Here is a 21,292-nt window from a genome sequence, read left to right as displayed (position 1 = left end):
CACAAGACCCCAGCCCTGCCGCCCACGGGCATCCCCCCGCGCACTGAGAGTTGCTTGCTCCAGCCACTTGTCCTCTCCGCTGCCCATCACATGGCCCACGGGGGGCTGGACGTGGCGGGGGAGTGGGGGGGCGGTGCTCACCATAGGGTGGCTGCGGCAGGTTAAGGCAGAGCAGGTGGTAGGCTTTGGAGCAGTCCTTCCTGTCGCACATGACCAGCTCCCCGCCATCCCCACACTGGAAACAGAAATCCTCGTGCAGCTGCTTGGGCTCTGTTTTGATTTTTCGTCGCTTCGGCTTTAGCTTAGCATTTTTGGCCTTTTCTTCAGCTGTGGAGGCACATGCCGACTGGCGGGAAAGAGGGATCATGGTTTTAATGATCACAGTGCATGAAGCGTTACGGAAAAGGAAAATCCTACAACCTCAGGTCCACTTAAATCCATCTGTTGTCCAGTTAGATAAAACTCCAGAAGGGCTTGTCCCGTAACAGAAATGAAAGAAAAACAAGGCTTCATTGGGACTTTCCTGGTGGTCCAGTGGATAAGGCTCTGTGCTCCTACTGCAGGGGGCCTGGGTTCGATCCCTGGTCAGGGACTAGAGTCAACATGTTTTAACTAGAGGAGCCCATGTGCTGCAACAAAGAGCTGGTGCAGCCAAATTAAAAAGAAAAAGAAGGACACTGCTCTATTTAAAAAAGTGTGCTTCATTTTCACTGACTTTTGAATAGGTGCTTTTCTTTTCAAAATTGCAAAGACACTGAGATATCATTCACAAACCATAAAATCCACCAATTTAAAGTGTGTAATTGGGTGGCTTTTAGGGTAAGGTGAATTTTTTAAAAATGCTTTTGAAAAGGAGTCTGCTAACTTCCAGTTCAATCAGAAATACAAACATGTTCGGAACCTGACAGATGAAACCATCCGGCCCACCCTTCTGAGACGGTTCCCCAGCAGCGCCCTCCCCACCACTGACCTTCGGGCGCACGCCCAGGAAGCCGCTGCAGTTGTCTGCCCCGCAGTGGCACTCCGTCCTGCCGTTGCCCAGACAGTCCAGGTTGTAATTAAATGTCAGCTCCATCCCTAGGCCACAAGAGAGAGAACCGTTCATACTCAAGTCCCGGGGAAGAGAGAAGCCGTCAAAGACACAGCCTCACACTGATAAGAGAGACACGATTCTGACATGAAAACCCTTCCCTCCTCCTTGTCCCACACTGAACGCAGTGATGGGGACAAGGAAAACAAACAAACAAAAACTAGAAGAAGACATCCCCATCCACCAATGATTAAAGCAAAAGAAATATTCTGCAAAGGCCATCATAGCCTTTTCACTGAAGTGGTCAAACACTATGAAAGAGAGACTAAGAATCTGAAACCTGTGGTCAAGAAAAACAGGCTCTAGTTCAGGCCTCTTTTTCTAAAACTAATTCACACCTAGCGTCCAAGTGAACAATATGACCGTGGAATTGCTGTAGCTAATGTCTTACATTATGATCAGAAAAAGAGTTCAAAATGCAGGTTTACTATACAAACCGAAGACCCAGAGATTCAAACTAGGAGGTCCAAGCTTCCTCAGCAATCCACAGTGAGTGCTAGAAACACAGTTTAAATCCCTTTCAGTTATGGCACTTCCCTTCCCACCCATTTTTCTAACAAAGGAGAAATTAAGTTCTGCTGTCATGATGGTGGATGGGTAAGGAAAAATAAAAGCAGTGACTCTGCTTCAAAAAGCTTTTTATGTCTAATTTGGAACAGAATGCTCTTTCGAACTAAAAAACAAAACAAGAAAGCTCCCACAAACAGCCCAAGAAACCAGCTGATGTTAACGCAGGCTCATTCCTTTAAATTAAAAAAGAAAAAGAAAACTAAAGTTTAAACATCTGCTTACATTAAACAGACAGCAATCATTTGGAGAACGAATTTGCTTCTACTAATCTCCCTTTTGCAGGATAGAGTTTTACTTCTTAATGACAGATAATTCTAAACACAGCTCTTTATTTTATTTGAATAAATATGTGAGGCTCAAAACTTGAAGAGTGTCCTGGGAGAGGAAGCAAGTTAAGTTCCTTTTACCTGCAGGAATGTCACAAAGAGCAAAAAGCCCAACGCGAACGTCTCCATTCACGGTCCACTTTTGGGTTTCACAGTTTGGATTACAACTGTGGTTCATAAAGCGAGAGTAGTTTCCCTTGGGGCCAGCATCAATGATACGGTCCTTCAGAAGGAAAAGAAAGGAGGAGAGAGCTCCTTTGACATAAAACTCAGCATCAGCGAGTCGGAGAAACCCCCAGCGCAGGCAAGAGCCCCAGGGCAGCGCCGAGCACCGCCAGCCGAGGCCTGACCACCTACAGCTTCACAGATGTGCTCCTGGACGACTGACTGAGTCCTCTTCTCTACATGGAGATCAAGTCAGAGCAAGTAAGACAATGTGAAGTCTGGGTTCTTTTAAAGTTTGCTTCTAGGAACAGACTGCAGATAACGCCACTTAGAATGTCAGCTGGGTGTGGGGCTGAAGGAAAGGTGTTTTCTGAGCACAGCGTGCTTAATTCGGATGTTAATTGAGACGGGGATGATGGTGGTTTGCTGCCACCCCTGCTCTGAGCGAGAAGCAGAGCTGGGGGCCGGGGCGCAGGTGGACGAGAACTTAGGCCACAAAGAGAGAGAGAAGAGAAGCGAGACACTTCTCTGCACAAAGACTTGGGAGATTTGGCTGATAGAAAAGCTAGAGTCTGGGATATAATCTTTGTCACTTACATTTACTTATATGAAAGTTCAAGGTATCATAAGAAGCCCAACATTTTGGCTCCCTGAATTTACACTCTGATAATCCGGAAAGGCTCTGGAGGACGCAGCCCCCAGTGTTGTCCGTATGGCTGCAGGGGTCACTGGCAGTGGGGCTGGGAGCTAAGGGGACAGTCGGCAGCCATGAATAAATGGCATTTTATGTTTATACATTATCTGTTTGTGAAAGTGGTAAAACTTTCAGTGACATAACAGTTAAACTAATACTCTTCAGTGATTTCTAGTTCTTTTAATGCTATTCTGATTCAATTTTAGAGAGAGCCTGGAACATAGGAAACACAGGTACTTCGTTAAGCTGTAACAAGATATTCAACACATCATTTCTCATGGCTGGACCTCAGTTTCTCGTCACCTATAAATCAGAGGACTGTTGGAGAAATTCAATAAAGTAGGTTTTGCAGTGAATGTGCTTCAAGTGACACCCATAGTTGCATGTATTAAATCAGAAGTTTTACTGTCTCTTTTGACAGCATTCATTTTTCCTGACTCATTAAAAAAAAAGTCTAAATATACAGAATGATTTACAGTTAGGATTTTTTTGCTAAAGCAGAACTCTCCTGGTGGTTTGTGACTTAGAATCACAGAGGTGACTCTCTCCCTTGGTGATAACCAAACTGAGGACCAGGTCTTCCAGTGACTAAGAGCTGAGGCTCAAACCCGGGTATGTTAACCTTGTTGCTGGTCACCTCATGCACGGTGCTGTGTCACGTGACCTGCGACAATCCCTCACGTTTGTATTCTGGTAAAATGAGCATATTACAGCGGGACGCATACTGGCTACCACAGACCATTATGTTTTGCTTGAAATGAAACTGAATTAGAGGAAGGAAACGGAATTCAACCTAAGACTATGAGACTAAACCAAAAAAATCCTTTGTTCTTACCAAAAAAAAAAAGCAATTTTACCTTGGTAACAGTTAACATATAAAAATTAGTTACACTGTTCTCGTGGGCTCGCTTGATTCGCAATCTGCATTCTTCCTCATCAATTAATTCGCCGACATATTCATTTACAAATTCACCCTGCAGAGGAGCATGCAACATGCAGAGGAACAATTAGTGTATTGTGTTAGAAAGCATTCCCAAATACCACATGTGTAACCCAAGAGAATTAACCCAAAACCTTCCTGGAAATAGAACGCCGATACAAAGTAAGACCAGAAAACTGACACTGGTACAAGGTTTCGAGAATTTCACAAGCACTTGTTTGTGTGCATGTGTGTTGTTATGTGTACACGCGTGCGCTTCCGGGAGTTCTACCAGGTGGGCAGTCACCTGGTAGTCAGGTGGTAGCCACCACCACAATCATGTCAACACAGAGGCCCAGGACCGCTCCTTCACAACCATGCCCATCCTCCGTCCCTCATTTGTTTCCAACTCCATAGTTTTTTCCTTAATTATATTTTATGGAGGTTTAGTTGACTGACAACGTTGTGTTAATTTCTGACGTGCTGCAGGCTGATTCAGTTACACATACACACAGGCTCTTTTCTTTATATCCTCCTCCATTATGGTTTATCATGGGATACTGAATATAGTTCCCAGGGCTAAACAGTAGAACCTTACCCAACCCTATAGTTTTATTATTTTGAGAGTGTGCTATAAATGGAATCACAATATGTAACCTTTAGAGATTGGCTTTTTAAAGAAAAACTAAGCTTAATTCCCTTGAGATCTAGCCAAGCTGTTGTGGGTATCAATAGTTCATTGTTTCATTACTGCTGAGTAACAAATAAAGCTTTTATTACCAAATAAAGCTGCTGTGAATATTTTGATAAAGTTTATATGTAGACAAAGGTTTTCATTTCTCTGGGATAAATGCTGGGTCATATGGTGAGCATATGTTTAATTTTTTAGAAAACCGCCAAGCTATTTCCCAGAGTGGTGGGATCATTTTGAGTTCCCACCACACACTCCCCATGTATGAGAGCGCCGGCCTCCCCACGTCCTCATCAGCATGTGGTATGTGTGCGCTCAGTTGTGTCTGACTCTTTGGGACCCCGTGGACTGTAGCCCACCAGGCTCCTCTGTCCATGGGATTCTCCAGGAAAGAATACTGGAGTGGGTTGCTATTCCCTTCTCCAGGGGATCTTCCCCACCCAGGGATTGAACCAGGGTCTGCTGCATTGCAGGTAGATTCTTTACCAGGTGAGCTACTAGGGAAGCCCATGGGATAGTCACTGTTTTTCATTCTGCTGTTCTAACAGGTGTGTAGTTATAAGCTCCTTTTTAAAATAAGCGTAAATACCGTACATTCAACCTCTCATGTTTATAAATGCATAATCATGAATCACCCTTTCACCTCGAAGACTTGGCTGATTCAATCTAGGGCAACAACATTAAGTATAGGATTTCTTGGTGTTAAAAATACATTTCCAAGGCAGAGAAATGTCTTCAGGGAGTAAATTAATATGTATTTGCTATTGTTTTTACCAGACCCGTGTTCCGCCCCCAGCCCCCAACCCAAGTTCTCACCAGCCGCGCTCACCACTCAGTGCTCAGTATCACAGAACCGAGAGCATCAGTCATCTAAAGAGAAGCGCTGTAGTCTTTTCTGATTCTGATGAGTCATTAAAAGCATAAGCCAATGTCCTTAGGTATGGATACTTAGGTTTTTCCCACCGATAAAAAGACAAGACTGTGACTTCGGTATGAGAGAAGGGAGATGGTGGGTCAGCCTGGGTGTCCGGCCGGCCGGCTGGCCACAGGGGACATGGGCGAGGGCCGTCTGCTTCAAGCAGCTACAGCTCGTCTCGGCTGGGCCTGGTCAGCACACAAGCGCGCTCCTGGGGGCTTCTCTCCCCCGGTTGTAACCGATCCGACAGGGAGCCGCGTTTCCCCTCCGCCTGCGATGCCGAGACAGGACAGCTCTGCACGGGCACGTACCGTGCGCAGTCGGCCCTGAATGGCTTTCCCTCCACGCGGTCCGGACTTGGACCTTGGCTGCTGAAAGCATCCTGCCCGCCCGCGGTCTCGCCGCCCTCCCAGGTAGATCTCATCGCCATCTTGGCTGCACTGCCACCTAGTGTCACCTTATTTTATGGCGAGTTTTCTGGACTGAAGACCGAACAGAGGGGAATTCAGACCAAATCAGCTCCACTTTACTTGTCTGACACACTTGAGATTCAAGTCAAGGTTTCATTTGAAGAAAGGGTTCTGTGGCTTTTAAAGGTCTGAAACCATGTGTTATGGTTTCTATTTACTATTCTATGAAAACTGGTGAATACTGAAAAGTCAGAGTGCTGATATCAAACAAGGTATGTTAAGTCTTGTCAACTCGATATGGTTGTGAATACATCTGTCTAGTTATTTTGTAAAAGAAATATTTTAGGCATCTAAAAAGTGACAAATCTTTAGCCTCAAGGAGTTGCTTGCTGGACTTAAAACCATTAACTGTGAATTCAATTGTGGTTAAAAGTAACAAAATAAAGAACTTTTAAAAAGGTAGAAATCTGGAACTTCTCTGGCGGTCCAGTGGTTACGACTCCACGTTACCAATGAAGGAGGCGCAGGTTTGATCCCTGGTCGGGAAACTAAGATCTCCCATGCCATGAGGCATGGCCAAAAATAAATAAATACATAAATAAATTTTAAAATGCTAGAAATCTATCCTTAAAGGCAACAGCAAAAGGACAGTTTAATTTAGTATTTAATATAATTTTTTTTAGGGCTTCCCCAGTGACTCAGTGGTAAAGAATCTGCCTGCAATGCAGGAGCCGTGGGAGATGTGGGTTAGATCCCTGGGTTGGGAAATCCCCTGGAGGAGGAGGGCATGGCAACCCACTCCAGTATTGGTACCTGGAGAAGCCCATGGACAAAGGAGCCTAGCGGGCTACAGTTCATAGGGTCACAAAGAGTCAGATACGACCAAAGCGACTTAGCACGCACACATGTTTTTAATTTCTAAGAAAGAAACCACTTCATAACAGGGTCCTTTGTTTAAGTCTGGCACACGTTTTTAGGAATCTGTTTTGTGTGAAAAGAAGGGGACTGATGGTGTACATTCAGTCTCCCATTGGGCTCCTGTCTCTGAGTGTACCCAAGCCTTCTCCACATTGCTACAGTCTTTTTGACTATGCTGTTCAGGGACTGTGTATGTTCAGCTCTTTTGTAAATGACCAGTTGTCTTCTACTAGCAATTCCCTTTAGCAGGTGCTAAAGGGCAGAATAATCCTGACTGTTTTCTTCTCTTTTGATTGTATCATTAACTTAGTAACTTAGAACATGGTTTAGAATAAATATAACTACTATTAAAAGGTGTCAACACCATATTAAACTTCAGGATGGCTCCACAAACTCCCCTGAAACCATAAGTAAAAACCTGCAAGTGATATGCAGGGCATTAAAGTAGTATCAAAATGTGTGCATTATATGGTGACATTTAAAAAAATATTTATCTGACTGCGTCGGGTCTTAGTCGCGGCATGGCAGTCTTCGTTGCGTCATGTGGGAGCTTTTGCTGCAGCACATGGACTCTAGCTGGGGCAGTGGGCTCAGCAGTGGTGACAGGGGCTTAGCTACTCCATAGCATGCGGAATCCTAGTTCCCAGACCAGGGATCGAACCCGTGTCCCCTGTACTGCAAGGTGGATTCTTAACCACTGGACCACCAGGGAAGTCCCTGTATGATGACATTTTAAATGCAGATGGCCTTTGACCAAGCAACCCAATCCACACACCCACTGAGCTGGAGAATCCTGCAGATGCTACCTTCGAAATGTCAGAAGTCCAACCACTTCTTTCCTGCTCAACTACAACCCCGGTTAAGCCACACAGCCTGGACTATCATGGTCTCCTTTTATTGCCCTCTCTCCGTTTGTGTGTATTAACTGCACAGAAAAAGTTCTAACAGGCTACACACCAACTTAAGAACAATGGTCTTCTCTGGTGAGGAGGGCAGGAACTGGGGAATTTCACTCTTTATTATCTTTTTTGTATTGTTTGAATTTCTGTTCTATGTTATACAGCATTTCATTATAAAGGTGATTTTTTTTTTAAGGCAGAAAAATGCCAAGAGTAATTTTAAATTCCCACTAGGCCCATCTTCTCTCAGAGAACATGGCTCTAAGTTCTACACATCAGAAGGTGATGGTGGGGAGTAAGTGGAGAAGACAAACTTTTTAAAAAACAGATTATTTAGGCCTGTCACCAATATTTCAGTTGACACTCATTGTAACAAGGACCCTGGAAGATTCTCAGGGTCTCTAAAGGTTAACAGCCACTGTGTGAATAGTAGGATTTATTGGTGATTTTCAGTTGAGTTATTTGGATTAAAATATTTTCCACAATGGGCACACATTTCCTGTGTTAAACAAAGAGACTGCTTTGAAGAATTACCTCCAAGTATAAGAACAAAGATAATTTATAAGTACTAAAGATCTCAACTTTTTCTAGCTGCTCTGTATATATGGTCTAATTTGAGACTAGCCACAACTCTTTCACATGTAGGGCAGGGTTTATTATATCCCTTTTAGAGATAGAGGAATTGAGGCTCAGAGAGGTTAAGTCAGCAGTCCTCATCCTTTTTGGCACCAGGGACTGGTTTCATGGAAGACAATTTTTCCATGGATGGGGGGAGGGGGGATGATTTCGGGATGATTTAAGTGCATTACATTTTATTGTGCACTTTATTTCTATTATTATTACATCAGTTCCACCTCAGATCATCAGGCATTAGATCCCAGAGGTTGGAGACCCCTGGGTTAAGTGACTTGACTGGGGCTTCATGGTTAATTACAATGTTGGAGCAAAGTCCTGGGGTTGCTAGTTTCTGTCCAGTATGTTCTTAACTTCACTATTTTTCCTTTTACCTATGTTAAATCTAGTTTGCTTAACAAGTAAAAAATATTTCAGATAGAATGACTTATGTCCCTTCTCCTTCTTATGACTGATCACAGGAAAAGTGAAAGTCACTCAGTCCTGTCTGACTCTTTGGGACCCCATGGACTGCAGCGCGCCAGGCTCCTCTGTCCATGGGATTCTCCAGGCAAGAATACTGGAGTGGGTAGCCATTCCGGTCTCCAGGGGATCTTCCCAACCCAGGGGTCAAACCCGGACCGCACTGCAGGCAGATTCTTTACCGTCTGCTCTTCTAACCATTTCTTACTTGCTCCAGAAGTACCAAACTCTCAACCTGAGAAGTTTCAGAATTGTGGAATGAATCCCTGTGTACTGAATCCTTACTGACACACTCTGAGAGGCACGGGTCCTGGTCTGACCCACTGCTGCCCTGCCCCGTGCTACCTTCTTGATGCTCCTCTTGGTCCGGAGGCCCCAGCCCCTCCGCTCGGTCCTGATGACCTCTGCGTCTGGGTAGAGCCTCTTGGTGAAGCACTGGTTCTGGCAGCGCTCCCCCGCCGGGCACACCTGGGGGTGACACTCATACTGCAGCATCCGGTTCAGGCACTCGGACTCCAAGCCACAAGGGTTCTCGTCGGCCGGCTTGCAGTTGCAGCGGGGAATCTCCGACAGGTCTGCCACCTGGATCTGTACCTTTCCTATCACTTTGTTGGCCTGGCAACAAAATCACAAGTGGGAGGGAGGAATCTGAACAGGACATCGGAGACACCCAGGCCCGCCTGGCCCCGCTACTGCCTGTGGGGTGACCCTGAGAAAGGATTTCCCCAGTTGAGTAAGCTGAGATGAACAGCTGCCTCTCTTAAGTTGACAAAAATACCAAAACCTGACATGAGTCCTCATTTATCCTGTGTCTTTCCCCTCCTACCAGTTGATGACCATTTCATAAAGTTGAAAACAGCTCTGGGCTCTCTGGAAGAAAGGGGCTAAATCCCTATATTCTTGCTGGTTATAGGACAGGCTGAGGAGCAAGCACAGAAATTCCCATCAAACGTGTTGTTCCTCAGTATGAGGGGCTCACTCGTCAAAGCCCCCGCCCTCCCGGCGCAGCAGCCTCGGCTCCCGGCGGATGCTCCGGCAGAAGCTTGTTCTGCACAGACTGAGCTGTAATCAGCATAAAGTTTTTACAAGCCAGTCGGGCCTTCTAACTCCTAAGAGAGCAGTTTCACCTTGTCTGTCAAATACCAGCATTTTCGTGGGTGAAGACTCACTTTGATGTGTTTGTATGGAGGGGGTTTTCTTGAGCTTTTTTCAATCTCCAGTGCTTCTTTACTTTCTCTTTGTGCTTTCAATTCTTGGAAACGTTTTGCAGCTTCTTCCAACGCTGCCAATAAGACCGGACAAAGCATAAAAACACCCCACACCAAATAAACAAAAACCACTAGGAAAGTTGTTATTACCCTGCCTTCCCCATGCACCAAATGGGACCTGAGGTTTTCTTTTTAAAATTATGTCCTGGAAGTAACCATTTACCACCAGGATAGAGTAACACTGAAATGGGATATAATTTATCTGCAGCTGAACACTGCTCTGTGCAAGCTGCCACCTTGGAAAAGAGGCCCCCCTTCAATGGTCAGGGGTTTCCACAGGAACCTGACAGCAGCTTTTACCTTGTACCAGATTTAAATTCACTTCACTCTGCCCCAGAAAGCTAAACTTCCTGTCAACTTGTTGCAAAAACAGCTGTTAAGACTTAGAGAACAAATTTATGGCTGCCAGGGGGTGGGGAGACAGTTCTGGAGTGTGGGATGAAGACGAACACACAGCTATATTTAAAATGGATAACCAACCAGGACCTCCTGCGTAGCTCAGGGAACTCTGCTCAAGGTTATGTGGCAGCCCGGATGGGAGGGGAATTTGGGGGAGAATGGACACATGGATATGTACGGCTGAGTCCCTTTGCTATTCACCTGAAACCGTCACAACATTGTTTGTAGATGGGATTTACCTCAATACACAGCAAAAAAAAAGTTTAACAAAATTAGACAGCAAAAAATTTTATAGAAAACAGCTGTAAGGCTCTTCATGGGAAGTGCTGACTACTCTTCTGTGGCAAAGGTGCTTCACTTAATTAAGGAGACTCTGCGTTCCCAGAAAAATCTCCACGTCTGTAGTAAGATCACTGAGGAAACTTCTTTCACACACACAGCACAGTCTACTCCACTGAACGGGTGTTTCTGAGTGACTGGATTGTGAGGTGGTTCTAACGTGACTGGAAACTATGGACGCCAGGTCATAACACCTGGTGAAACTCCCTACTGGCACGTGTCCTCCGTGAGTGAGGCATGCGGACAGATCAACAGGAGCGTCAGTTCTGAGCCACGGTGAACGGCATCCAACGTACCTTTTTTGAAGGTCTTGTTAATACTGGTCTGTCCATCGGCAAAGCTTTTGTCTCCTTCGACGTAAGGGAACACTCTGCCCTGGTGGACCCAGTAGTAGTCGTGAGAGCCGAAGAAGAACACGGGGAAGTCGCCCAGGTCGTGCTTGAGGCCCTGGATGTTCAGCGGCACAGACCGGGGGTTGCAGATCTCAGCCGGCCACCATCTGAAAGCGGAGGATGGAGAGTTGCACTACGCTTTACACGGCTGGCGGGAGCCGAAAGACACAGGTTTCGTACTTTGTAATTTTCATTGCAAATCTAAGGACACAGAACACCTCACTCATCTTTAATCCTGCCCAAACCACACGTCATTTAACAACATACTGATGAACGAATTAATGCATGAAATGGTGAACACAGACTAAACAAACTAGGCCCTAAACACCCAATCTGATTTCTTCCTTAAATATTAATATTTGATATTTATAAAAGTATACATAATAAAGGACACTAATAAGGTTAACAGTGAACCTACAATACAACTTAAGAATTAGAATTGGCCAATAAAATATTCCAAACCAGATTTCAGTCCTGGAAAAGTCACGTTTATCTCCAAATGTGACATTCTTAATTCCAAGATTGTCTTTCAAACTACAGAAGTTTATTCCTGGCAATCAAGGGAATCCTTTGAGAATAAACTGATGCTAATCAGAATAAACTGATGGGAGAATGCCTGCTCCCATTCAAACTGGCATTTTCTGACTCTCTAGTCAACCAGGATAAAATATTTTCTGTACTAGGCTTTTATCAGTGTGTATTTCAGAATCTAATTCATCTTAGATCATAATAGATGTGGGATTTGGGACAGGCCTGAAAAAAATCATGCTTCACGTGATGACTGGTCCACAGTGATCACTGGGGGAACCACCTGCGAGGTGTGCTGGAAGATTTCCTGCAACTGGGCAAGTCAGGAACTGAAGGGGGAAGTCCCCGTAGTACATGAGATCGTTCATACCAACAGTAGATGCACACAAACGTAATTTTTTTCAGTCTCATTTTATACATGCCTCATAAAAACCATTTACTTAATGAACAATGAATGACATTATTGAGAAGATAAATGACAAACATGCTTCACCTAAAAGCACCCCATGTTCACCTGTGGGTTAATTAAAACGTGGGTAGAAGCCTGTGTTCAAATTGCTAAAAACAACACTATTCTGTGTAATCAGTATTTGGTTCCTCTCAAAGCAGGCTGGGCAGTGGTTGTACTTCTGATTCGTGTTAAGGCCACATGTGGGGTGCGTGTGGTAACCACACACACTGGCTCAGACATACGGGGGTATGATTTCTGCCAGCCTTGTTCCAGGCCCACGTCTCCCCCAGGAAGTCTCACATCAGAATAACTAGTCGTTGAAAAGAAAGTTTCATGCGGCCCAGAGAGGTCTGATTGAAAAAAATACATTACGAATTAGTCCATGGATATAAAATCAGGCAGATAAAATGTCACTGGCCTCTGTGAAGCTCTGCTTTGGGCCTAACTTTAACTATATGTGGTGATGGATGTTAACTAGATTTATTGTGGTGATTGTTTTGCAATGTATACAAATGTCGAGTCATCATATTGTATACCTGAAACTAACATAATGTCAATTATATTTTTTTAAAGCTAAAAGAAAGTTTTAAAAAGGAAACATTCTGAAATTTATCTGAAGACCTTGGGGCTTCCCTGGTGGCTCAGTGGTAAAGAATCCGCCTGTCAATGCAGGAGATGAGGGCTTGATGCAGGAGACGATCCTGGGTTGGGAAGAACCCCTGGAGAGGAAAATGGCAACTGACTCCAGTATTCTTGCCTGGGAAATCCCATGGACAGAGAAGCCTGGCAGGCTACAGTGCATAGTGTTGCAAGAGTCAGAGACAACTTAGTGACTAAACAACAACAAAGCCTTTTTACTATTTCTGATATTTCTTATCCGGGAATATCTTCTCTATTATTCGTCAAACCTGTATCTATCCCCTCCTGGAAAATATATATATTTTAAATTATAAAAGCTCTGTGTGCCAGTCAGAATCACCATCATTAAAAAGTCTGCAAATAACAAATGCTGGTCGGGGTGTGAGGCAAAGGGAACCCTCCTCCACTGTTGCTGGGAATGTAGTTGGTACGGTCACTAGGGAGAACAGTACGGAGGGTGCTCAGAAAACTAAAAACAGAACAACATGAGCCAGCAAGCCCACTGCTGAACACAGACCTGGACAAAACCAGGATTCAAGAAGACGTGCGCACCCTATGTTCACAGCAGCAGCATTTACAAAACAACCTAGCTGTCCACCTACAGATGGGCGAGTGAAGAGGATGCGGTGCATCTACACAGTGGAGCACGACTCAGCCATAAACAAGAACGAAAAATGCCACTCGCAGCAGCATGGACGCATCTAGAGCCTATCATACTAAGTGAAGGAAGTCAGAGAAAGACCAATACATACGGCATCGCTTCTATGTGGAATCTAAAACATGGCACAAAGGAACTTCTCTACAAAACAGAGACAGACTCCCAGAGAAAGCAGACCTGTGGTTGCCAAGGGGATGGATGGAGAGGGGAGGACTGGGAGCCTGGGGTTAACAGATGCAAACTGTTACGTAGAGAATGGATAAACAACAAGGTCCTCCTGTAGAGCACAGGAAACTATATCCAATCCCCTGCGATAAACCATAAAAGAATATAAAAAAGAATGTATGTATGTATGTAACTGAGTCAGTCTGCTGTAACAGCAGAAATTAGCACAACACTATAACTACACTTCAATTAAAAAAGGACATACCTTTAAAATTATTAAATGTAGTTTTATACACATACAAAACAATGTAGTTTCTTTTAAAAATTAAAACAATGCAGAAATGTGTAACAGAAAAGCTGAACAGGCTTCCTCCTTATAATCTCATGCCTCAGACTATTAACTATTAACGTTAGATGTTTTTTCCAGGTAATAATACAAACATATTATATCGAGATCTCCAATTTTTACAAGTTGTATACGTATACGGAGAGATAATCTATGTACTATTTAACATGCTTCCTGAAGTTAACTGTACACTGTGGCCATTTTCCCATGTTACCATGAGCATTACCCTTCTTTTGTCTTCTAGGCATCCTGCAATATGGATTTGACAAATCGCCTACTGACTGGCCATCTGGATTCCTTCTGCACTTAGAAGTAATACTGCAATGAACATCCCTATGGGACATGTTTGCCCGTGTGTCCAGTGTCTCTCCTTAGATTCACTCCTTGAAGGGGAAGTGCGGGGTCCAGGGGTGCACAGTTCAGCTCTGTCACATGATGCTTTTCTTGTGCAGGAGCCCTTGTCTCTCCAGGCCCACCTGAGCTGCAGAATTAGTATTCTTAAATCTCTGCCAGCCTGTTAATTGAAAATAAACTTTGTTTTTTTCATGTACATTTTTAGTGAGGCAGGGCACTTTTCACATGTTTATTTTCCATTTGCTCTTCTTCTGCAAACTGGCTCTTTCTCTGCTCCTTCTTCCTTCAGGAAGGTATTTTTCTTTTCTTACTGAGAGTAGACGAGTACACCTGGTTTGATATTTGCCTTTTAAAATTTATATCTTTTGCTGTAAAGTGGAAAATTATTTATATAGTCAAAGGGTCCATTTTTAAAAAAAAGAACATGGAAGTTTCCTGTCATTTGTTAAAATTGGTTGGAGGGGAGCTTCTCAATGCCCCTTATATCAGCTAAAAATGAAGTTTTTAAGGTTAAATAGGTAAGCAAGCAGTTTATTTAAAACAGAGAAAATGACAGAACTCTTGTTTAAAAAAATTACAGCATGTTTGAAATTCTATGGAAACATATTTAGGATTCTAACTGAAAAGCAGAACTTTACTGTGTTCTTTTGAATAGTATCCATTTTCTTAGTAAAATAACAAGCATACACCTCAAAATGTAGAATGTAAAATTTAAAAAACATATCACTATCCTTTTGCGTGAAGATTTGTTAAAAATAGGCTTCTTAAGAGGAGAAAGATTTAATAAAATAATGGCACCCATGCATACTTCTTGCTTCATTCCCTTAAGAACTAAAGGCTCCTAATGAAATAACCTCTCTCTCTAAATTCTAAAAAGCTCCCTCTTTGCACACAGTTTAGAGCTTCTAGCTAGAACTATAATAAAACAGATTTTGGGTCAGAAAGAGTTATTTTGGCCAGAATATAAACTGTTAACTTCACTAGAAACCAGGAATGAACATAAATCTAGTTAGAATGCAAAAAGAAAAAAGTCTTCCCCACTATCCATATGAAACCTTTTATTCCAAATCCTATTAGTACCACAGTTCATTAGGATAAAATAACTTTCAGAACTTAAAAACAAAAGTCAATCAACCAAAAAAAAAAAAGGGGGCAGTGTGTGGGGGAATCTAACCACCACTAACCTTCCCATTCTTCTAAAAACCCAGACTAAAAACGTTTTTCTTTCTTTTTCTGAGGAAGTGGCTGTGCTATGTGTTGTACCTGTTTCCTGGCCACGCTTGTACAGACTGTGAACTACTCAAAGTGATTGAATACTTCCTCTTTGTCCTTGGAAAAACTTGCCTGTAATTTCCCAATTTGGCCCAAACAATCTGCTTGTAATGCAGCTTCTTGCCAGCCTTGCAATCATTGCAGTTCCAGCAGCCTTCGGGCGTCTCTATGCTCAGGCACTCCGGGTGGAAGGAGGCTGGACACGACTCGCAGCAGAGCAGTCGTCCACCTTGAAACAAACAAACAGTCTTAATAACTAAGAAGAGAGGAAAGAGAGAGACAAGAAAGTTATCTTTTCAGTGCATTAAATGTGATTCAGATTGAAAGAAATTAACAAAGGGATTGAGTTATATAGTGATGGATTAAAATACAAGACAATAAACAGACTTAGCTACTTCAGTCCTTCCTAGGGAGGGCTTCAGTGGCCAGAAACTCAGAGCATGTGAGGAACTGTGAGTAGGAAAAATATGACTCTTCACCCCTCTGAAATGCGGACTAATGAGGCATTGGTTTAGCCGGGGGTTAAGACTCTTAACATATGACAAATAGGTGCATAAAATCTTTAGCCTTGAGTAGATGTGAGAACAGATTTTCAGAAAAATATGTACTCTTTTTTTCTCCTTGAGAGCTAAGAAAGTAAACAATGGTCAGCTTTGTATTTTAATCCAGTGGCACAGCTAACTAAATCCCTTTATAACAATATTAGCGAGAATGAAAATAGCCAATAGGCTGACCACTACTTTTTTCTTCACTTGTAAGAATACAAAAAAGCAAAAGGATCTTGAATTTGTGATTACATTATCATTACCTTTTCAGGAAAGACAAAGAAAGTCAAACAGGCTATATAGCAGTGGTTTACAACTTTTTCATCACCAAGGATCCCCTTTCCCTTTCCCATGGACTCATGTTTTCAAATATTTTATCAACCAAAAAGCCCACCAAAACAAAAAAAAACATTTAAAAAGCCACAATTATTTTTATGTTTTAATTAACTACAGAAATATCTAATAGCCAATTGGAGCTTCAGATCCCAGTAACAAAACTAGTCTTATCATATTAAATTGTTAAAATCATAGCCAAATACAGAGAAATTCATGCAACTGTATTTTGCACAAATGGCTGATTCTGTTAGACTTTCTGAAATATTAAACATAGTTCAAAATTTTGTTTGTAATATTTTCTGACATCATATCGAGAACCACTGCTTTATAGCATGAAAGAAGTATCAGGTAGAATCAAGAATAACATACAAGGAGATCTCTTTAAGTAGCCTAGCAAAATCCTCTCCTTTTAAAAACAAAATGATCTCTGTATTAAGACAAAAACAGGTGCAGCAAATGAAACAATATTATTTTTAAATGCAAAAAATTAAAGAAATTTGAGGGGAGATTAGGTATTTCAACAAGTGACAGGGAAGAATGTTAATCACTGAAGATGAAATACAATAAAGACATTTACTGTAAAAAAAAAATCATTTTTTCATTGGAAAACCAAGTCTATAACCCATGAGTGTACTGAGATTTAAAGTCTTGTAAGCAAAAGGTTAAGAGCCCACTATACAACTTTATCAAATTATATGCTCCAACCTTTTGAGCGTTTGCTATCAATTTTCCAGAAAATCTTGTCTTCCTGTAGACTTTCAAACTTCTAACTAATTAACATAAAAACAAAAAGAAAATCCATGTACAATCAGTGATGAATTAAATTACTATATTTCCTCTGCTTAAAAGCTTTTACTTCCATCATTTGGATTTTCCCCTTTGTCTGAAGATCTCAATGTGGATTAATTGTTTCAATTCTCCAACCTAGAGATTAGCTGCCTGAGTGGTCTCAGCTTAAGTAGGGAATTCTTCTGTAAGTTTAAAATAAAATGAAATAATTCATTTTTCCATCAGAAAGAAATGACCAGTAGGGAGAGCGGTCTTTGCAAATAGCTTTGAGGACATGTGATTCTTTGGGTTGACGTGGAAAAGTCAGGCTGGCCATTTTTAACATTATGGAATAGTCCTGAATTTTAAGTCTTATTTCAGAGGAAATACAGACCCTGAATCATCAGTGAAAATCATCACGATTTTTTGACAAAAATACACAGGGAAATAGAAAAATAAAAATATGAACACTCCACCTTGGTGCTATGCAAGAAAACTGCTTTAGGGTGCGAGAGAAGAAAGATAACGGTTCAAGCTAAGCAAACAGAGGGCTCAAAATAATTTCAATTCATGTCAAGGCCAATACCGAGTACTGAACACAAAGTAAGCAACAATTGAATTTGTCTAATTTTATAAAGGCGCCAGCAGGGAAATCAGGCATTTCCTAAAATGCCTTGGGTAGTCTAATTTTACTGCACTATGGAATTAGTCAGACCCATGTCCATCTTTTTTTTGGAAACAGGTGGTATCACCAGTAAGATGCCATACAGTGACTTCAGTGGAAAACAGACAAAAAAGTCAATAGTCTCTCAACCTCCTTCTCCATGGGTTCTAACCAACTTGCTTAGTTATACTTTCCTTTAGTCATGGGTCGCTACTTCAGATGTCTGACAAACAGCAAACATACATCAGCAGCAGGCAACACAAAGAAAGAAAAAAAATGAATTAAATTTTCTTTAAAGATTCTGAGCCTGGCCCCAAATCATAACGGAAATGTATACCGGAAAAGGCCTTCACCTTCTAGGTTATTTATCTTACCCTCTAAATAATAACTCCCCCAATAATACATTATTGTTAAACTACTTCCCCCCCCACCCCCACCCTGCATTACATGTAGGCTCTGTAAGGCAAAACACAAGATTTTTCTTCCATAGATTAAATTAACTGGGAGAATATAAAGATATACATTTAGCTCTTTGTTCTCTGTGGATAAATTATCCATAAGTTATTCTTCAGCTCCGCTGGGCTGCCTTTCAAGCTCCAGTATTTGTGCATTCTCCCAGCTGCCCACCAATGTCTCCTGAGAGAAGGGCAATTAGGTTTCATAGCAAACATTTAAGAAACAAAATGACAGAATGTATTCCAGAGTCAAAATTTTAAGTGTCAGCTATCTTTGTTCCCTTCTGTTTAATAACCTATCTTGTTATTTAGTTGAAAGTTAGTAACAAATTACATCCTGTCTCTTCTATTCTAACATGAATGGAAGTTCAGGCAAAAGAGAGGTCTCAGAATACATTTCTATATTAAGCAGAATCCTAGTCTTTCAATTTTAATAACTACAGATATATGGAATGTGTGAAAATTTATTCGAGAAGTGTAAGTAAAAATTTGTAATAGCAGAATTATTTTAAGCCCTTTTTAATAATTTTGCAGCCATATGAAGACAGTCACAGCCACCAAGGTAGAATTTACTGAAAGCAACAGATGGTGCTTGACAGGCATACATTTTCCCCCTTCATTTAAAGAGAAAAAAAAATAGGAAATGCAAAAATAAAAGTAAGAGATAAACTATTTTGATTATTACCTTTCTCACATTTCTTTTTGGAAGCTGACGAAGAAGGAATCATAGGTAATTTCATCAACTCTGCACGATTTGATTCGTTCAGTAGGTAGTGGGACTTATAGGCATAGGAACTGAACATGGGGTCTGAATGGTCCTGCACTATCAGCCCTATACGAGACAAACAGAAAGATGTGAGCTGCAATGAAACTACCCATGATTCCATGAGGAAAAATAAACCAACACCTACTATGTAGCTGTGCTTCAAGGTGGGGGAAAAAGAATATGAAGAAAAAGAAAGATCTGACAGAAAAAGCTTTCTACAGTTAGTAAAGGGAGTTTAGGCTACTCAGTGCCTTATCTCTACACAGAAATCTACACACCCAGAAAAAAAACTCGAATTTGAGGATTAAACTGTGTTTGATGTCATTCTGAAAACCCACTCTGGAAAACAGAGCTATGTTCCTCAATGTTTAGAAGGACTATGATGACAACCCAAAGAACAAAATGACGTACCACTTAATAGTGGAAATAAGAACTGTCTACATGACACAGTAGAGACGCTGGTCACCTTCAATACATCAAACAGCATTGAACAGCAGAATTGGGCCTCTCTTCCTCTCTGCTAAGATCCTTAGATACCCTCAAATTCCAGCTTTCTCAGTCAGACAATGAAGCTTTCCTCTTATCAGTATGATACATGATTTTAAAGATGCTGTGAGTTGCTGAACTTCACTGAGGTACTGCAAATCTTTAAAATTTTGTCCTGCTAGGATAATAACCAACTTAAGGGTTTATAAAAATGTCCTTTCAATCCACTAATACAGCTGTCCTATTGGAGGAAACACCATCTGCTCTAACCCACCTGTAGCACACACCTCTCCCCCCTCCCTCCTCCTCCTGCCCCAAGTTCAGTCCATCCTGTGGCTGAGGGACCTGCAGGACCAGGGAAACTTTCTGTTTGTGGTTACCGGTCAGTTTATAACAATCTAAGACTTTACAGTACAAATCATGACAGCAGCTTCACAGAGATCTTTTTGAGAAGAGGGAAGAGTTTTGTTTCTAAAGGGGTGACCATTTATTATTTTTGGTGGATGTTATCTTCATTCGGTGCTGCTTGACACTGAGACAGATTCAGGAAATATCTCTCATGTGAATGGAACTTGAAATTGCTAATTGGTAATACAGAAGAATCTTTGAATAAAGGTTATATAATGTTGAGTGAATTTTATACATTTAATAGAGAAAAGTGGTACAGTGGCTTTTAAATAGGGAAGAACAACTTAGAATGTTAAGTAACTTTTATTTTACAGCACCCTCCAGATGAAAGGGAATGCAGAAGACTCTCTACTGCACTGAAATGGCACCTATGACACCATGAGGGGCAGGGGAGGTGGGTTGTTCCTCTAAACACTGAAGCATTTCCAAAAATATTTCCAGATATTTCAGACTTTAAGAATTAGCTTAATGATTTTAAACAACCAATAACCAAGAACTAAGACAAAAATCCTCTGTGCAGAGGGAGAAACAACTGCAACACAAGCTAAGTTTCCTAACGCCAAAACATAAAGGACTGAAGTATCCCTTTTAATAAGTGTGGATTTATTACAATAGATCCCCTTAAAAAAGGAGACCCTCTATAAAAACTGATAAAGGAACACATATCATTTACTTCTGGAGAACTTTTAAGCCCTTCTCAAATCCTAGCATCTGATCTGTTTAGAATAATTTTCTGTAAAACGCTGGAAAAGAAAATGAACGTTTCTGTTTACTGTGCAGTTAGAGTATTTGGGAATTAAATAATCTTGTTCTTAAAAAGGCATTTCAGTACAGCAAATCTTGCAGAATAATTGCCAAATTGATAAAATCCAAATGTGATCCTGTTGTTAAAACACGGAGTTTCCATTATGTCAAGCTTTTAATCAAGGCGTGAAAGTTAAACTTAAAACGGTTAGAATTTGCGCTAAAACTAGGTTCCTTGACAAGGGGTCATTTTCTACCTTACTTAAATAAAAAAATACCTGCTTTCAAGGTCACCCAATTATTGAATGAAATAGAGCAAAAACAAATATTGGTTGATATACTTACTGATGGTACTTGATTCAGAATGTACTCCTGAGTAAACCAACACAATAGTTTTAAACTTGATATTTATTAATAAAATGTTGGCTCAGTTACACACACACACACACACCACCCCCATCACTCCAAGTGAAAGTGAGTAAAAGTAATATTTACAAAGCAACAGAGACTTTATGTTATCACTGATACTCATCTATTTGAAAGTCTCTAAAGCTAGTCATTCAGCTTTTTCACCCTGTCATTCCTTTCTTAGGAAGGGGGAGAGGGACAAGGCACA

At 41.6% G+C, this 21,292-nt stretch overlaps 1 protein-coding gene across 10 annotated transcripts in view; it reads right to left on the bottom strand.

The window, feature by feature from the left end:
• NSD3 (nuclear receptor binding SET domain protein 3) overlaps positions 1-21,292 on the bottom strand; it is a 103,974-nt gene that overhangs the window by 3,628 nt on the left and 79,054 nt on the right. For 7 of the 10 annotated variants that reach the window (XM_044931671.2, XM_025278407.3, XM_025278432.3 and 4 more), the window contains 9 exons: positions 18,958-19,104; positions 15,577-15,733; positions 10,996-11,198; positions 9,863-9,975; positions 9,039-9,308; positions 3,703-3,819; positions 2,068-2,209; positions 971-1,077; positions 142-346 (listed from right to left, as the gene is read on the bottom strand). In XM_044931671.2, coding sequence (XP_044787606.1) covers positions 142-346; positions 971-1,077; positions 2,068-2,209; positions 3,703-3,819; positions 9,039-9,308; positions 9,863-9,975; positions 10,996-11,198; positions 15,577-15,733; positions 18,958-19,104 — 1,461 coding nt within the window. Of the gene's footprint in view, positions 1-141; positions 347-970; positions 1,078-2,067; positions 2,210-3,702; positions 3,820-9,038; positions 9,309-9,862; positions 9,976-10,995; positions 11,199-15,576; positions 15,734-18,957; positions 19,105-21,292 lie in introns of those variants that run through there. The other 3 variants (XM_025278425.3, XM_025278435.3, XR_003107279.3) reach the window with 3 other exon arrangements.

This window comes from Bubalus bubalis, chromosome 1, assembly GCF_019923935.1.
Source record: "Bubalus bubalis isolate 160015118507 breed Murrah chromosome 1, NDDB_SH_1, whole genome shotgun sequence".
Classification (NCBI taxonomy): Eukaryota; Metazoa; Chordata; class Mammalia; order Artiodactyla; family Bovidae; genus Bubalus; species Bubalus bubalis.
The sequence above is the reverse complement of the archived record's forward strand: the minus strand, read 5'-3'. Positions and strand labels throughout refer to the sequence as shown.